The sequence below is a fragment of the Physella acuta genome, unplaced genomic scaffold (assembly GCF_028476545.2).
Source record: "Physella acuta isolate Inbredline_101_S28 unplaced genomic scaffold, ASM2847654v3 ptg001095l, whole genome shotgun sequence".
NCBI lineage: Eukaryota > Metazoa > Mollusca > Gastropoda > Physidae > Physella > Physella acuta.
Window position 1 is genome coordinate 369,034 of NW_026732612.1, and position 19,214 is coordinate 388,247.

Consider the following 19,214-nt stretch of genomic DNA (forward strand, 5'->3'; position numbering starts at 1 on the left):
ACATTGCAAATAATCGCTCCATTCTTCTTCTTCTTCGTTCTTAATTTTAGTGTTGGAAGTGATCCCAACAAAATTAAGCATACGTGTCAACTTGTTATGCGCCAATGAGGCCATTGAGGACATTGACTCCGATTTCAGCCTGCTTTTCTTTTTTGATTTGCTTCCATAGCCTTTGTCCAACCAAGAACAAACTACAAGGCAGTATTTATTTGATATTGGAGTTGTCTCTCCTAGAAGAGGCTGTCCCATGCTGACGAGCCTCATCTGCCCGAGAGTTCGAACTCGAGACTTTTCGGTTATAGCAACTATGAGTTTTAACGACTCGACCACGCCGACCGATATTCGACATGTGTCATTATTAAATTTAAGAATTAGTCCGCGCACTCACAACGTAACACACACCATAGGGATCTATTGAAGTTTTATCGAATTACCACCCGATTTCATTCTAATCCAATTTGAATATTTTTTTGTGTGAAAAAACTTAACATTCCTTTTTGTTTCGTCTTCCAAGTTTATAATTTAAAAAACAAACAAACAAATTCACGAATTTTTAAAATCATTTATTTTGTCGATGTTTATACTTGCTGTATTTTTATTATTTGTCAATTACTTATGTACATCGTATTAGTTGACACAAACGATAAGTAAGTAGATGGAAATAATCTTTTCCCTTAAGTATTTCATGATGGAAAGTTATTACTGCTGGTTAACATATTTTAAACATAAATTATATTTTTTCTCCGGGTGTCTAGGCCAACATATTGACAGTGTTAGTTCACTAGACTTGGCCTCTAATCTGGACTCTCACTGAAGGACCTAACCTGTGGGGGTTCTCGAATCTGGGACCGGGGCTTGCGTGGATATTTGCACTGTTGTAGTCTTCTGGCTTGTATCAGGTCCAGAACATGTTGCTGCGTATGTGGACTTGCAAAGTGAGCCGAGACCTGGAATTATGGGAGTGGTGTTATGTTCTGTAGTGCTTCATTTTTGTGGTGTTTCCAATTATTGTAGTGCTCCCTGTTTTTGTAGTGCTGCCTATTTTTGTAGTGCTATGTATTTTTGTAGTGCTACGTATTTTTGTAGTGCTCCCTATTTTTGTTGTGCTCCTTGTTTTTGTAGTGCTGCCTATTTTTGTAGTGCTGCCTATTTTTGTAGTGCTAGCTATTTTCGTAGTGCTCCCTATTTTTGTAGTGCTCCTTGTTTTTGTAGTGCTACGTATTTTTGTAGTGCTACCTATTTTTGTAGTGCTACCTATTTTTGTAGTGCTACCTATTTTTGTAGTGCTCCTTGTTTTTGTAGTGCTACCTATTTTTGTAGTGCTACCTATTTTTGTAGTGCTGCCTATTTTTGTAGTGCTACCTATTTTTGTAGTGCTCCTTGTTTTTGTAGTGCTACCTATTTTTGTAGTGCTACCTATTTTTGTAGTGCTACCTATTTTTGTAGTGCTCCTTGTTTTTGTAGTGCTACCTATTTTTGTAGTGCTACCTATTTTTGTAGTGCTACCTATTTTTGTAGTGCTACCTTTTTTTGTAGTGCTCCTTGTTTTTGTAGTGCTACCTATTTTTGTAGTGCTACCTATTTTTGTAGTGCTACGTATTTTTGTAGTGCTACCTATTTTTGTAGTGCTCCTTGTTTTTGTAGTGCTACCTATTTTTGTAGTGCTACCTATTTTTGTAGTGCTGCCTATTTTTGTAGTGCTACCTATTTTTGTAGTGCTCCTTGTTTTTGTAGTGCTACCTATTTTTGTAGTGCTACCTATTTTTGTAGTGCTACCTATTTTTGTAGTGCTACCTATTTTTGTAGTGCTCCTTGTTTTTGTAGTGCTACCTATTTTTGTAGTGCTACCTATTTTTGTAGTGCTACGTATTTTTGTAGTGCTACCTATTTTTGTAGTGCTCCTTGTTTTTGTAGTGCTACCTATTTTTGTAGTGCTACCTATTTTTGTAGTGCTGCCTATTTTTGTAGTGCTACCTATTTTTGTAGTGCTCCTTGTTTTTGTAGTGCTACCTATTTTTGTAGTGCTACCTATTTTTGTAGTGCTACCTATTTTTGTAGTGCTACCTATTTTTGTAGTGCTACCTATTTTTGTAGTGCTCCTTGTTTTTGTAGTGCTACCTATTTTTGTAGTGCTACCTATTTTTGTAGTGCTACCTATTTTTGTAGTGCTACCTATTTTTGTACTGCTACCTATTTTTGTAGTGCTGCCTGTTTTTGTAGTGCTCCTTGTTTTTGTGGTGCTCCTTATTTTGTACATATATTTGTAGTGCTCTCTTTAAGTAGCGTGTACTACTTTTGTACCAGTCTAAATTTGTTTTAGTTCATTCTCTTTATGTTGCATCTAGCTAATCTTTGTATTACGTGATGGCCTCTATTTTAATGGAATACATAGTTTTTTTGTAATATCTATTTTTTGTATGTTGTTTATCTTTCGTGTGGTTTTAGTCTTGTAGCGTGTTGACTACCTTTGGGAAGAAAACTTTTAGCCTGGTGTTAAGGTTTTGAAAATGTGTTCTAAATCTTACAGACGTCTCACCGTTAGATGCAGCAGATGTGGACAGCTCTGGACAAATATCTTTAAGACTTCGTCAATCGGGTGGTCGCGATTATCTATGTCCATCTCAAATTTAACCAGACTTCGACTGTAGATAATACATTTTTGTTGCAGATTTCTTTTTTGTTTAAGTGTCTCTGTCTATTTTATTTTTTAATTTTTTTTCTTTTGAAATTCAACGCTTCTTATTTCTCAAGAATTTGTCACCTGTTCGCTTTAATACCTAAATATTCACCAACCTGAAGTGGGTCGAGATATGTCGCAGCACAGCCCCAATATTCGGTTCATCATTGGGGTGGTAATTTTTTCGAATGTCCAACCGGATCTTGCTGATGGGTAACACTGGTTCCAATACAACGGGGATGGAAATAGTTGGGAACTCAACTATACTAGTAATAGAAATCTCAACCTTCATTTTTGGAAATGCTTTGGTCTGTTGATGTTAAATAGAAGAAATGTTTTTTAATTAAAAAGGAAATACATATAAAATACATCAAAACTTTCTCGTCCACTTAGTCATGCTTGGGGATATTATACAAACGCACAGTCAAATTTGTTGTTGAATTTCTTCCCTCCAAAATTGAAATAGCATATAGTCCGATTCATTCTATCTTTCATATGTAATTTAACCTAAAAACACACATGGCTCATATACGACAGACTAGCTTTGCCCACAAAGCCCATATGCAAGTTAGTGGCAACGTCCACACAACTCGTCTATAAGTGCCAGCAAGTTATCCTCGCTCTGACATGAAAAAAGTTGTTCCACACCGCTTCCTCGTTTAAGTACCGAAAAGATTTATGCGAATTGCCACAGAGACCTAATAGGCTACTTATAAATTTCCCCGGAATTCGGTTTTCCCAACATTCGGTACTAAACTCTAAGAGGGTGGAGAATTCAATTGTTTAAAAGCAAAGGCTCATTTTAACACTGACGAAACTTAAATGTACCATTGAAAATAAAAAAAAAGTTTTTCTTTAAATGTAATAGTATTGATTTCTTAATTCGGATGATTCATCAGATGCATACCAAATGCTGTGAATGAGAATTCGCAGAAATGCAATCAATTAAAATTTACTTCAATATATATGCCCATAGTGAAAATGCTATAGAAAAAGAAATAAGGAGGAGGGGCGTTTATTCTCAGCTTAAGGATAAGCTTAGCGGTCAGACTCAATCCTAGAAACGAACTCGCTTTGTGTTCAGCTTTAAGACCATCAAACTCGCGTTGTTGAGTGTCCAGTTGTAAGACCACCGAACGTTTAGTAATTCTTTAAAAAAAAGAAAGGATCCCTAGATTATATTGTGTATTATTTCATAAGGTCTTCATTAATTTCGAATTATTCCTATAATAATGATATTGTAGCCGTGGTTGTGTAGTTTTATACCTTTTGTGTGCGAACGAGTCATGTAGCCTTCTGTCTCTCGGCCTATATGGACGGACGTGTGTTGTGATTATGTATAGGGTACGCAAATACACTACGACTTTTCTCTGATGCATGCATTAAAGCCAGATTATTAGACGCTTCATCAAAACTACACAGTTGTGTCAGTATTTTGAGTATGTCACAATGAATATGTAAATGTCTATCTCACTTATATGAGGAACTACATGGGGTAAACACGAGCAGACGATCATTTCCAGCAATCATCAAAGTATGGCACTGTTGAAAATATCGGCTTTTTTGGGTTTTTTATGTTTGTTCTTAATAGTAATAGTGAAAGGGATTTTCTCTACAACAATAAAGTATCACGCGTGAACATGTATTGCTATTTTTTACTGACTGCAATTCCAGTCTGACTTAATTTCTAGCTCTCCATCTATAGTTTAGGTAAACATAATAACAACCTGCAAGGCAGCGGTTGTTTGATTTTATCAATCTTTCATTGATTGTTTGCTTTCACCAGCTAACAAGATCACGTCTGCCAGGGATCCAAACGGTGGACTTTTAGCTTTCATACGCGCTCCTACCCGACCATGCCGTCCCTAGGCCAGACATTTTGTTTACTACCACATCATACTTCACCTAATGTTTCATATTCTGCTTCATTATTGTAATGCCAACTACCATTATATTGTACCCGTGTCCTTTAACAACAGTAGGATATTACCTCTCCAACTTCCTTAACATAGCAATATAATTAACACATAAGTTAGACAAAAATAAAGAGTTAGAATAGATCTTGTTCAAAGGCTAGGGTTAGGGCTAGATCTAAGACTAGGGCTAGGGTTTTGATTAAAAATACATAAGGGCGTATTCTGGATTGATCAAGCTTGCCGCACATTTTCTAGTTTCCTGGCATGACAACTTCTAGAAAGTCTAGGCAAAATACGTACGGTCCATTTAGACCTTCTATAGAACCCTGGTTTTCCACTTTGCTGTATATAGTATCTCGAGCGGGGAATGTATGGGGCGAGAGGGGGTGGGGGATTAGATCAAACTGAGTTGGCTGATGCCTGGGGTAAATTAACGGATCAAGGGGGTTAACTGACTAGGTGTAACTTAATAAAACGGGTATAGTGAGTCTGTGGTAGAAGTATTTTATCTTAATCACAAACTACCGTAAATACTTTAATTATGTCCTGGATAATAGAGAGATTTGCTTACCAAATTTAACCACGATATTTGCGATATATTCTTTGTAGAAAATGTGATGTAGCTTGAATTAATTTTCAATTTTTCTAACTTAGCACTTGAGGTACACAGCGCATTGACGAAATCATCTGTCAGAACAAAGAAGTCGATCCCCAGCTTTTTCAAGTTGTTGAGAGAGAGGATGCCTTTGGTCACGTCATCAAAACTTACAGGTTCTTCCATAATTATTTCGTTAGGTGTATGGAAAAAGCCTTCAATTAGTAACGATTGCAGAGTTTCTTTGGACGCTGAAGTTACTGTTTTGAGCACCTTAATGCCTTCCGTGTAAAAAAATTTCGCAAAAGGCATCGCGAAACATTGTAGACGGTCAAATCTGGACAGCATGCCTATCAGAATTTTAATGACACTGGACCTAACGGAAGGTTTTCCGCAAACCAACCGCGCGTCATTTATTTTAAATGACGTCAAAGTTGTCGGATGTAAAAGATGCAATAGGTTCCGCAAATATATGGCTAGTTTTTCACAGCAGGCGACATTTACGTAACGGTGTTCGCAGCTGATTACTAAATCCCGGCATCGGTTTCCGTACAACGCAGCGTACGAGTAAACGTTTTTTCTAAGCTTCCGTTGTCGCCAACAAGGGAGCGTCAGGTAGGCTTTCCACCAAAACCGAGGCGTGCCGTGGATCAAATCTCGCCAAGACCTACACACAGCCGCTAGTTTCACCAATTCCTTGATGTCAAAATAGCTGAAGATTTTAATGACAATCTCTTGTGGTACCTGATCCTGCAGATACGAGACCTTTGAAGGTTCGTATAGATGTTTATTTTCGGTTTCTTTTCTCGGTTCCAACAGAACAGTGCTTGATATTACGTTTTTTTCTGAATTGCTCATGATTTTAAAAAGAAATTTAAAGTGCAATGAGTATAATAAGGTGAAACCAGTTTTTTTTACTAACACCACTTGTTTTGTTGATGTAAAGAACACTTACAAACGTGCTTCCTTCGACTGCACTATGCACACCCGTGCTGAACGGTGTGTTGGTAAAAAACTTTTTTTTTTTACTAAAGCTTGCAAACTAATTTAATGGACACCAGCGAGAAAAGTCTCAAAGGTGTTTGAGAGGTACATAAATTAATTTAAAAATCTTGCACGGCGTAGTTACAATTAATATGGTTATGAAATCCTGTCTGTCTGGTTTTTTTCGGACTTAACTAAAGATTGGATGTATTTGATGTTTTTAATATTTTCGGTAACTAAATAAAAAAAAAGCAAAAACAATTTGGTTTACACGTCTAATGGCGACATAAACAATGGAATCCTGCTATTTGATAGGCCGCCATAAATTTTATTGTACACATTGTAAGCTAAAAATAGAAATACTAGGTTTTGATGTTTAAATTTGCATTGTTATTTAAAAACTTGATCTGCAAAGTTTTGTAAACAAAAAAACTATAAAGTGGGGCTGTCAGAAATCGATCACGGAGTTCCTGTACAGCCAATCAATGTTTGTCTTACGAAAGTGAAACATCGGGTTATAACTTAGGCTTGATGAAAATAAATAGAAATGTAGCCTTAAACTTAACACATTATTTTCAAGTTCTCTGGATCTGCATTTTGTATAGCATTGATTAAAAAAATATTAAATTTCTGAATTAATTTTAGGCTTAAGTTTTTAATAAAATTTTATCTTTTATTATTTTTATGGTCCTAAATCTAAAAAAGCACATTTTTATTTCATGTCAACAACATTACGGAAGGATTTTCGTCAACTCACTGGTGTCTATTAAATTGAAAAAAAAAAGGTTTCTTATAAATCAATAAAAACCTGCACTAAAAAAAGAAGAAAATAAAATGATTTTCTTTAAATATAGAATAATATAATAATTTACTACTATTTAAATACCAGTTATTTAAATAGTAGTGTAATATTATATATTGATAAAGAAATGCATTTTTTCCTTATAATTATATAAAAGCTTATTATTAAAACAGTTTTTGTGCATTTTTTTCAGTACTTTAAAATTTTTAATTCAATAGAGTTGCATGTCTAAAACCAAACAAACATGAAAAGTGCGCGTTTACTAGCGCGGTCAATAGTAGGTCTACATTTTACAGGAAACTTTAGTCAATTCATAAAAAAATAATTAGGCATCGAATAAAGTGGAATTTGATGTCAGATTGCATTGTCATCGGTTCTTGACTCACGTGATACTAATTGGTCAGTAAGAAGTGATCGAAATTTCGCTTGACAGTTTTGATCCATGACGGAAGACAAAAACACAAAAGAGAGATAGCCAGACATAGGAAGCAAGTTAAATAAAAGCTTGTAAAAAGAAGAAAATAAATAATTCTTTTTTTACAATGTATGATGAGATAAACTATAACACCCACACACACACAAACACATTTATACATTTACCACCAAGGACCAACTTCTTACCACCGAGGACCAACTTCTTACCGTCAAAAAAGAGGCGTAGCGACCCTTCCCGACGCCCGGGGACAAACTTTCGATTTGCACCCCCCAACCCCCCCGTAAACTTTCGATTTCCACCCCCCTCCCCCGCTCCGAACTTTTGATGTGCACACCCCCCTCAAACTTTCAATTTGTTTTTCAAACCCATTTTGGCGCCCCCCCCCCCCCCTAAGGTCGGCGCCCGGGGACATATGTACCCCCCCCCTTGCTACGCCTCTGCGCTAAAGACCAGCTTCTTACCACGAGGGACCAACTAAGTTATGACTCCTGACATATAATTTATATTGCAATACACTTTTGATTCTGATACACAATGAAACAACTATTTTTATAAGAAACTACGTTAGCTATCCATACAACCAATTGCATTGAATTTCTAGGAAACTCAAACCAATCAGCTGATAAGTCATAACACTGGACGAACAGAAGTATCGGTGTGAGATGAACGTCAGGACAGTATAAGCATACAACTAATAAATCATACGAAAATTCCAAGTGCGATTTAGTACACTTTAGAAATACTGCGTTCAGTACCTGGAATTGTATGTAGGCTCAAATGTTCAGTCTGATGATCAATGTAAACATGACTGAAAATTTGACTTGAGGGGGTAGCCGTTCCTTGTCATACTAGACGGTTGAGAAAATCGTTATATTAAGACACCACACTTGTCGTTAGATAAAAATCACTACACAATCAGTAAATGCAATGTTTGAGACGTAAAACGTAAAGTGTTTATGAAAAATGTCACAAGTTCATCCCATTGCAAGCAGTTACAATGTGACACGAATGCCCAATTACACACATTCTCAGAAAATAATCCGTTAAACGTTACTACTTGGTTGTATCCAGTGGCGTAGCCAGGATCGTCTCAGGGGGGAGGGGGGTTTCCAATTTTTACCCGGGACAAACTTTCTATTTTCACCCCCCCCCCCCCTCAAACTTTCGATTTGCACCCCCTCATACTTTAAATATATATATATATATATATATATATATATATATATATATATATATATATATATAGGCCTATATATATATATATATATATATATACCGAGGGATCTATGGGGGGTTATGACCCCCCAAACCCCCCCCCCCCCCTCTGCCTACGCTACTGGTTGTCTCAATTTAACTATTGATTATATTAATAAATTTAAATTTAAAAAATGTGATATTTAATTGACTCAAAAAAGATTCTTTGTGTTTGTTGATCAAAGATCCGCTAACCTATAAAGTTTGCAATGTATTCTATTCTTTTAGAAATCGGTCAAAATTGAGTTGCATACTCTTACTTTAACAAATAACATAGTGACCTAAATAAAGTAAATAAGTCCTTTTTCGAACGGTCCTTGTGGCAAGTGAAGTAGAGTGCACCTGTTTATCTGACCTTAACATAAAGCGACAATATAGTCAGCATTACGCCCAGCCGTCTTTACATTCCATCCCATTCGGTCAGACCCAAACCGAATATTTTTTTTAACTTGTAGATTTCAAATAAACGTATAAAATATGAATAATTAGTTTCGTTTTCTGTCTTCCATTTCACAATAAAAACATTATCAATAAGGTTTGAGGAGAAAAATGTCCACCAAACAAATCCTTTTTTTTTTGTCATTAGTAATTTTTATTTGTTTTCATACTGTAGACTCTTTTATTCAACAATTTAAATAGCTGAAAACAATCATTTCAATTAAATATTTTATGATGGTAGCTGATTACAGATGGTAAACATTATAAATGCTTCCTATAATAGATGGCATTGTTTCCGTGGAGATAGACTGACCCATGGACAGTGTTATCTTACTCCGACCTTATCTTGCACTTAGATCCCTAACTCTCTCTAGTGGCGGTACTCGAACCTGGGCCGTCGGGCGGGTTTAATTTTCGTCGCTTGTTGGATATCTCTAGATGTTTACATTCTATGAGCCTTTGCCTTCTGGCTTGTATCAGGTCCAGAACTCTCTGTCGTGTATGTGGACTAGCAAAGTGAGCCGAGGCCTGAAATATAGTGAGTGGCGTTATGTTATTTGTTGTCTCTTTGTTTTGTGGTGATCCTTATATTTTATGGGGGTCCCTATATATTGTGGTGATAACTTTTTTATGTAGTTAACTAGCTTTTATATAGCAGACTCAATATTTTTTTACCTGCCTTACCTTGTTTCATATATATATATATATATATATATATACATATACATATATATATATATATATATATATATATATATATATATATATATATATATATATATATATATATATATATATAAATGAAATATGATCTAAGGACAAATGATCTCAGACAAAATGTCCCAGACAAAATATCTCATGCACAAATGATCTCAGGACAAACTTTATCAGGATAAATGATATCATAGACAATATATATATATATATATATATATATATATATATATATATATATATATATATTGGGTTAGACCCCATTTTGTTGTGGTCGTTGTCTTTATAGGGGATAGGCCTACGTATACATGGAGTTGTTCTATCTTTTTTTATCATTTTAGGGGTCACTATATTTTATGTTGGTAATTTTTTTGTTGTAATCTATTTTTCAGTTGTGGACTATGTTTTTTTTTGTGGTATACATCTATTTTAAATAATTATATTAAATTCATTTTGGTTGTTGCTTGTCTTTCCTGTGGTCTTAGTATTGTAGAGTGACGCTTATCTTATGAAAACTTTTTGTGTGGTTTTAAACTTGTCGATGTGGTCGAGTCGGTAAAGCTCATGGTTACTAAACCGAAAGGGCTCGAGTTCGAACACTCGGGTAGATGAGGCTCGTTAGCTGAGGACAGCCACTCTTCTAGGAGATACAACTTCAAAATAAAAAAAAACAACTGATGCATTGTAGTTTGTTCTTGGTTGGTCAAAGGCTATGTAAGCAAATCCAAATAGAAAAGCAGGCTGAAATCGGAGTCAATGGACTCAATGGCGCTAAACCAGTTTAGTTGTATCCTTAAAATGTGTTGGAGGGGATCGCTTCCAACACTAAAATTAAGAACGAAGTGGAAGAAGAAACTTGTGATACACAGTTTCAAATGTTACATACATCTTTACCTTTAGATGTAGAAGACGTTGACAATTCCTGACTAATATCTCTAAGGCTCCGTCAATCGGGTTGTCGAAATTATCTATGTCCATCTCAAATTTGACCAGACAACGACTGTAGACAACACGGTTTAATTAGTAATTCGTGCGAATTTGTTTCAATATTTTTGATTTATTCGATTTTTTAAAACGCCTTACAGTGACTATTATCTGTATTGCCCATTGATTCATGTGAATGTGTTATTGTGTTATTATCTCTTTAACACCCAGAAAAATCACACACCACTAAAGATTCACCAACCTGAAGTGGGTCGAGATATGTAGCAGCACAGCCCCAATATTCGGTTCGGTATGGCGGTTGTAACCGTCTCGCAAGTCCAACCGGATCTTGTTGATGGGTAAAACTGGATCCAAAACAGCAGGAATGGACACAGTAGGGTCTTCAAAAAGGCCAGCAAATGATAACTCAACTGTCATCGTTGGAAAATCTTTTACCTGTTGATTTAAAAGAGAAGAATTTAAAAGTTTGACTTAAATTTAATAAAGCATAAAATATTCAAAAAAATTCTCCTTCTAACTTTACGTCGACTTAGTCTGATTTAAGGTTACTATAAAAACGTATAATTTTAGGTTCATTTTCGTTTCCCCGCTTCACCAGGAAGAATAGAATAGAATCAGGGGTGCCCTGTTACTTGAAACTGAGACTTGTAATTTAAATTAAAGAGCACACAGTCTTTATATAACTCAGTCGCCATATGAAAACACTTGTGTCACACATCGATTTGTCATGAAATAACCAGACATGATTTAGGAAAGACTTTAAAATACCTAAAATACTTAAAATAATACCCACAGAAAACAAATTAATACTCCATGGCCCTTGCCCAACTGGGTATGTGAGGGGGGGGGGGGGGGGGTAAATTTGTTTGTTAATACGACAACTGGAAAACTACAATGTAACGACTCATTTTAAAAGAAATAATTTCTGATTGAAACAAACTGATTTTTTAACATTCACAAAGCAGCAAATGTTAATGGATTTATCTGATATTTCGAATGTTCTGTATCTAGAAACATTAACAGAAATGCTAACTTCTGAGTTCATTAAAATTACGGCTAGGTTTTGAGATATGTTTTGGACATATTGTGTGTTGAATAAGCTTATCCCAAACGTTCCTGTTCCCTTGCTTGACAATTTCTAGAAAGTCTGGGCAAAGTATATAATTTTATTTCTATTGAACTTCTATGAAATCCTTGTTTTTTTTGTTGTAAAAATGTATAGAAAGTGATTTTAAGCGAAGAAGGGGTTGGGGGTTATAATGACGATGAGGAAACATGATGCGGGTAGTTGATAGTGGGTAATTAATCTAGAGGTAATGAACAGATGGACAAGGAGTAATTTCATAGAATTGGCCTAGATAGAGGACACCAGAGGTGTGAGAACGGGAGGGAGGGGGATGATTATGTGCTCTGAGTTTATTTTATCTTGATCACAAACATAAGCAATGTCCTGCATTACACGCTTCTTAACTGTTAGAAACTATATTTAAGTACTTCAGTTGAAATTAACATGATTTACTTACCAAATTAACCCAACAGCTTTGAGTGATGATTTTTGTATCAACACCACAAAAAGGCACACATATTCTCAATGTTTTTAACTTTATACAGGAAGTAGACAGCGCATTAACAAAATCATCTGTCAGAACAAAGTAGTCGATCCCCAGCTTTTTCAAATTTTTTAAAGAAAGTATGTTGTTGGTCACAGCATCAAAATCTACAGGTATGCCGACTATAAGCTCTCTAAGTATATGGAAAAAGCCTTCAATCATTAGAATCTGAAGTGTTTCCTTAGACGCGGATATCACGGCGTCAAAGACTTTGGTGCCTTCGAGGACTTGCCATTTCGCAAACGGCATCGCGAAACATTCTAGACGGTCAAATCTGGACAGCATTCGTGTCAGAATTTGAAGGATGCTTGACATAACGGACTCTCTTTCGCAACCTATCCGTGCGTCAGATATTTTCAATGACGTCAAATTTGGCGGATGTAAAAGGAGTAATAACTTTCTTAAATAGACGATCATTGTCCGACAGCAGCCGAGATAGTGGAACCGGTGCTCGCAACTGATCACCAAATTCCGGCACCGACTTCCGTAAAGTTTGGCGAACAAGTAAGAGTTTTGTCTTAGCTTGGACTGTTTTTTACATGAAAGTTTTAGGTGGGCGTTCCACCAAAATTGTGGTGTGCCGTGGATTAAGTCGCGCCAAGACTTACACACACCAGCTAGTTTCACCAAGTCTTTAAGGTCAAAATAGCTAAAGATTTTTATAAGAATTTCTTGAGGTATCAGGCTCGTCAGATACGGCACATTTGATGGTTTGTTTAACATTACATACTTCTCTTTGGTCTGATCCAATGCCAAAAGGACTGTGCTCGTTACAGTAGTCTTTCTTACCCTGTTCATTTTTAAATTTTAGTTAAAATAAATACAAAAAAAAGGCGGTCGGAGCAGTTTTCAAACGATGCAGCTTATGTTATTGTTGATTTTATGAACCCTTATAAAATTGCTTCCGTCTATAATCTATTAGATCTACATGGTGCAATCCCGTGCAATAAGATGTGTGGTGTGAACATTTTTTAAAAGCTGCTTTTCATCAAGCACTAGAAAGATTAAATGTTAGTTTTTTTCTAAAACGTATTATAACTCTACGAGCCGACCCGCTGCGTATCATACGCCGCTATTTAGTTGTTTTTTTTCTACTTTTCAGTAATTTATAATTTGTGAATTCGACAGTACCAATGCTGCCACTGAAAATATTTGCTTAAAAACACTAAACCCCCTCCCCCCCCCCACGTGAAAGCAGCCTCCTCTTAGTTACCTCCTCTAAGTTTAAAATCGTTTCAAACTAAATTATCTGCCCCTAAAAGCCGTCACCAAACCCGTCTCTATGATTGTAAAATGTAAACAGCGTGACCACAGCTCACCAGACAATGTGGGGGTGGGGTGGGGGTGGTAGTGATAGTGATAGAGAGAAAGAGAGGGGACTGCAAAGGCGCGCTTGCAGCTTGTTTTCTAACTGATACTAGAAGAGAATCATATATATATAGATAAATAACCTGTTGACTGAGAAATACACCCGGAGCTCGGTTGATTGTGTTGTCTATTTCTCTAAACGGAAATCAAAACCAAAATCCCCACCTCAACATTAAATTTTACCGGCAACGAAAAAAGTCTTTGAAAATGATATTTATCCAGAATCGGCAGTTTAACAGGATCCGGAAATTTAGCCGGATACGTAAAGTTTAACTGGGTATTTGAACCGGATCAGGAAATATTATCGGATGGATACGGAAATTCTCGCAGATATTAAAATTTTACAGGATACGCAATTTCATTGGAAACAATAATTTATCCTGGATCGCCACTTTTACTGGATCCGTAAATTTAGCCGGATACGGAAATTTAGATCTTTAAAAGGTACGAAATTTTACCGAAACGGAACTAGGTTTAATAGAATTTGGGGAGGGATGCAAATAACATGTGGGCAACTTATCAGAGAGTAAAGGCAAGGCGTAAAAACTGAGAGTAATCAACTCTTGTAAATTAGTTTCAGCGAATTTATTAGTTTAATTTAAACAAAAACTTACGCCTTTGGCTTATTTTCTCTCGTGTTATTTCACGCAGTTTGTTTATTGACAAATTAATCGCACACCACTAAGATTATCACCAACCTGACGTAGGTGGAGATATGATACAGCACAACCGATATTTTGGGTTGAGAGCATCAGGTTTTTAATCGACTCTAATTAACAATCTTGGCGTTGAAATAACACTTTCTGTTTACATTGCTATTTCAGTCACAACGCCTGCTTCCACCCCTCACCATGTTTACACTATACCCATTTAAGGAAGCTACTATTTGTCTGTATCGTCGTCTTTATACTTGTGTCGCCTGTGTGGTCGAATAATGGTCCTTGTTGTGTTTGAGGCTAACGGTCAGTCCCATTCGCGGTTCAAAGGTCACGCCAGCCCGCGTCTTTCGTGCATAGGTTGTGATTGTGCTCTGCCATGAAAGCTTTATTTTTGTAGAGCTGATTGGCAGAATCGGTTACACGTCTGACTTGATGCATGGAAGGCGAGGCGATTCGGTGCCGTGAGGAGTGGTAGGTTCGGAACCCGTCGGGTCTGTCTGTTCTGTCTTAACTTGGACTATATTCTGTACCTTTGTCTACCCTTGGCGTTGAAATAACACTTTCTGTTTACATTGCTATTTCAGTCACAACGCCTGCTTCCACCCCTCACCATGTTTAACTTTGAACATGAAGTAGAAAAAGCATTGACAAAATCATCGGTCAGAACAAAGTAATCGATCGCCAGCTTTTTCAAATTTTTAAGAGAAAGGATGCCGTTGGTCACATCATCAAAATTTACAGGTTCTATGACAATAATCGATAGAGATGAATGGAAAAAACAGTCAATCATTAGAGACCGAAGAGTTTTGTTGTACGCTGCTATCACTGTTCTAAGGACTTTGGTGCCTAAACTGATTGGCCAATTCGCAAAAGGCATTGTGAAACATAGTAGACGGTCAGAATTAGAAAAAATGCTAGAAACACCCGACTCCTTTCCGGAAACTATCCTCGAGTCACCAGTGGCGTAGCGAGGTCGGGTGTCACCCGGTGCGGCACTTATTGGTGTCACCCCCCAGAGGCGTAGCGACCCTTCCCGGGGACAATTTTTAATTTTCGATTTGTACCCCCCCCCCTCTCAAACGTTCGATTTGCACCTCGTAAAAGACTATTTCACACTCGAATTAATCACTTAATTAAGTGGAATTATCATTTTTCTCTATATATTTTGCTATTTTTTGCCTAGGTGTCACCCCCCTAAATGGTGTCACCCGGTGCGGTCCGCATCCCCCGCACACCCCTCCCCCCCCTCGCTACGCCTCTGCTCGTCATCTATTTTAAATGACGACAGCGCTGTTGGTTGTAAAATTAGCAAAAGGATCTTTCAATAGACGGCCAGTTTTTCGCAGCAAGCGTGGTAGTAAAAACGGTACTCACGGCTGATCACTAAATTCCGGCATCGGCTTCCGTAAAGTTTGGCATACGAGCAAGCATTTTCGTTAATTTTAAACTGTTGCAAGCACGATAGCTTTAAAAGACAGTTCCGCCCCAACTGTGGTGTGCCAAAACCTAACACAGCCGCTACTTTCCACAATTCCTTGATGTCGAAATAACTGAATGTTTTAATGACAATCTCTTGGGGTACCTGGTCCTGCCGGTACGAAACTTTCTATGGTTCATTTAATTTTAAATCATACCTTTATTTTCTGGTTTCTAATTCTTGTAGGTCTGTACTGTCTATGATTGTTTTTTTTTTAAATTATTTTCCTGCTTTTTAAATACAACACAAAGCTGGACACAGAAATGGCAACCGAAGCACCACTGTAGTTTATACAACACATATTATCTTCGTGTTGAGTTGATGAAAGTTGCTTTCTTTCATGGTGCTAAGCCGTGTAGGAAAAGTGTGTTGTATGAAAAAAAATTCAATAGCTTTTTTAAAACTGATTAATAAAGAGTCTAATATGTTTCTAATAAATTTAAAAAAAATAATAACATGCTTTTTATAACCTTTTGGCTTTTAGTTAGCTTGCTTCCGCGTACTTGCTTAGTAATTAATGCTTTTACCGCGGTTCGTCAAATTAAAATTCGATATTTTAAAGAAAGTTCCAGTTAAGTTTTAGTGCTTATTTGTCCTTACAAGTTAGTTACGTCCCTTTCCTGCTTCTCTAGCCTCATTTCAGAATATAATAATCTTATTTGCAGCTTTATATATAGTAAAGACGATCGAAACAAATTACGTATATTTTGTACTTCATTCATTATTACATATCTGCAGGAATCAAGCGAAAAACATCGATATTTGTCCTGCAAGGTAATTTTAAGTAACTGCGTGCACAAATGGTTAGGGAAGGCGTGGTCTAATGGAGTAGCGTAGTGAGGGGCGGGGGGGGGGGGGCGGGGGGGGGGACATATGTCCCCGGGCGCCGAGCTTAGGGGGCGCCAAAATGGGTTGGAAAAATAAGTTGAAAGGTTGAGGGGGGCGCAAATCAAAATCTCGAGGGGGGGGGGGGGGGTGCAAATCGGAAGTTTGAGGGGGGGGGGTGCAAATCGAAATCTCGAGGGGGGTGCAAATCGAAGAGTTTGTCCCCGGGCGCCGGGAAGGGTCGCTACGCCTCTGGTCTAATGGTAAAGCTAACGAATGCTAACACGAAAGTCTCGGATCCCGGGCTCGTATCTGTAGAACGTCCTGGGCCCACCCAGCTCTGATGAGTACCTGACGGTATGTAAACAAAGGCGGCTAGGGCTAAGTATAGTGCTGACCACACTGTCCCAGCGAATGAAACATATATTTACTTTATCCGCCTCGTGTGTGTTGGGCAAGAAAGGGAAAATATGATTATTGGACCTAAAGTTAGAACAGCAAAGACTTGCTCCAGGTAGGAGGTCCCATCTGTGTTTACCCAGTTCTGGTAATGTTTAATCGATAAAGGGGTTGACTGATCTTTAAATCACTTTAATATTATATTAATCTGTACATTTTTAACAAGTCTTTTTTCGAAATTGTAATTCGCTTAAAGTGTTAACTGTATAAATAAATAAAGAAAATATATACGCCAAAAATTATTTTGATTAATACACTTTTAATAACTAAAGAGAATATTATGATTACATTTTTAACATAATATGTATAAATATAACAATTTTAAATAAACAGATAACGTTATTTCATCCATTTATAATAATATATACGTTTAAAATAATTAAAAAAGATTGCCAGGGATATTTATTGCTTGTAATTTAAAAAAAAAAGTTATTTGTTAGATTTGCATTAAGGTACAATTTTATAGAACACTGGCATTGAAGAACACATTGGTTTAAATGACGTAGTGTAACTATTAACTAGGGGTTAGGCCTACACCTTATGCGTTTTTATTCGCTGTCAAACTTGTGTAAACATTTTATTTTAATAATTTTTTATTTGTTGAGATCATGTTTTTATAAAATTATTTCAAAATAATTAAAAACCTTTCTGGAGATTAACTCTTGTTTAACACTGGATAAAAGGCCTATTTACAAAAATGCATTTTGAACTTAATACCGAAATGCTTTCCTTAGTGACATTTATATTGAACTGAAAAATGCTATTGTTCTCATCACTGAGAAAACACCACCATAAATTATAAATATAAATAATTTTCTTATAGAAAAATATTATTAGAAACGTTATTTTCACGCTAAATCAAAGCAGAAAACTGTGATACACATGAATGTAATTAATCTCACGGTTGAAAGAAAGGAGAAGATAGACAGTATTATTTTCTCAATACACAATCAGATTTAAAATACTTGATCAATGTTATCGTTATTACAAGAAAAATATGGAATATTGAGTGTTGATTTGGCTTACAAGTACTCTTAACTTCTTATGATGCCACAGGGTGCAGTGATAACTCTCTTTGCGCGCATTTTCTTAGCACCCAATAGCATTCGTTTGTATCCTCAGATGCATTGTCATAATAAAACTCAGTGTATTAAAATATGAAAAAACAAATGACCACAAACTTTTTACTTCATCCACTACGGCATTCAGCATTTCAACTACAGGGTGTTTTATATTAATTTTACTTAGATCTTTTTTTATCTTTTTTATTTTTTCTTCCTGTTGTTGAAGTTCTAAACTTTTGTCTGAGTGTTTACGTATCCCCTTTAGTAGCTTGTTACACCTCTTCTTAAGAAGTCGTAAACCTCTCCACGTCTTTGTCTCGGAGTCACAAAAATTCTGCAAATCTGATAACAGCAGTTGGACATTGCGTTCGCATTCAAGGCTAATCAAAGGCAAGTGTAAATCGATAATTATTTTTTCCCGTTCTGCTTGACATTTTTTAAAATCAGCGTTGCAGTAACGCTTGTTTTTGCTTAACTGAAATGCCATTTCTAGGACTTCCTCTACTGCGGCTTCACTTTTCTGTTTATACTTTTCATTTTCATTGTAAAACAAAACAACTCGATTTCCACATTCATGAAAGAGATCTTGTACTTCTCCTTTTTGTCGTTCCCGCCACATTTCAAATGTTAACGGCTCTTTCGACTTTCTTTGCTTTTTCTCAAACTTGTCGCCATGTGACATAATGATAATGCAGTGATCTTTCATAAAGTTTTCACCAAAACACATTTTTAATTTCTTCACTGTGTCCCTATCTTCTGCTGTAAATCTACAGCCGTAAGCGATAACATAAAGAAAGGCGTGAATCCCTAATGGACTTGTGGCCATAATATGAGGCAGCTGTCGTGAAAAGGTATCGAACTCTTGACCTGGATTCGTATCATTTATGCCTGGAGTATCGACTACTTTGATTCTCCATTTCCCTCGCTCTACGGATTTAAGAAGTGTCCATGTTGTGCAGCCTGACAAATTGTCGCTTGTTTCAAAAATATT

The 19,214-nt window shown here is 36.5% G+C and overlaps 2 protein-coding genes across 2 annotated transcripts; both read right to left on the reverse strand.

The window, feature by feature from the left end:
• Nucleotides 1-576: 576 nt before the first annotated feature.
• Nucleotides 577-6,160, reverse strand: LOC131955698 (uncharacterized). The gene is made up of 4 exons (XM_059319917.1): nt 5,165-6,160; nt 2,794-2,987; nt 2,537-2,642; nt 577-947 (listed from the first exon to the last, which is right to left on the reverse strand). Exons 1-4 carry the CDS (start codon nt 6,044-6,046, stop codon nt 795-797), a joined length of 1,335 nt encoding a protein of 444 aa, XP_059175900.1. The 5' UTR covers nt 6,047-6,160; the 3' UTR covers nt 577-794.
• A 3,116-nt stretch (nt 6,161-9,276) lies between these two features.
• Nucleotides 9,277-13,271, reverse strand: LOC131955700 (uncharacterized). The gene is made up of 4 exons (XM_059319919.1): nt 12,285-13,271; nt 11,003-11,196; nt 10,711-10,816; nt 9,277-9,630 (listed from the first exon to the last, which is right to left on the reverse strand). The coding sequence occupies exons 1-4, from the start codon at nt 13,167-13,169 to the stop codon at nt 9,463-9,465; spliced, it is 1,353 nt and encodes a 450-aa protein (XP_059175902.1). The 5' UTR covers nt 13,170-13,271; the 3' UTR covers nt 9,277-9,462.
• Between the last annotated feature and the right edge of the window lie 5,943 nt (nt 13,272-19,214).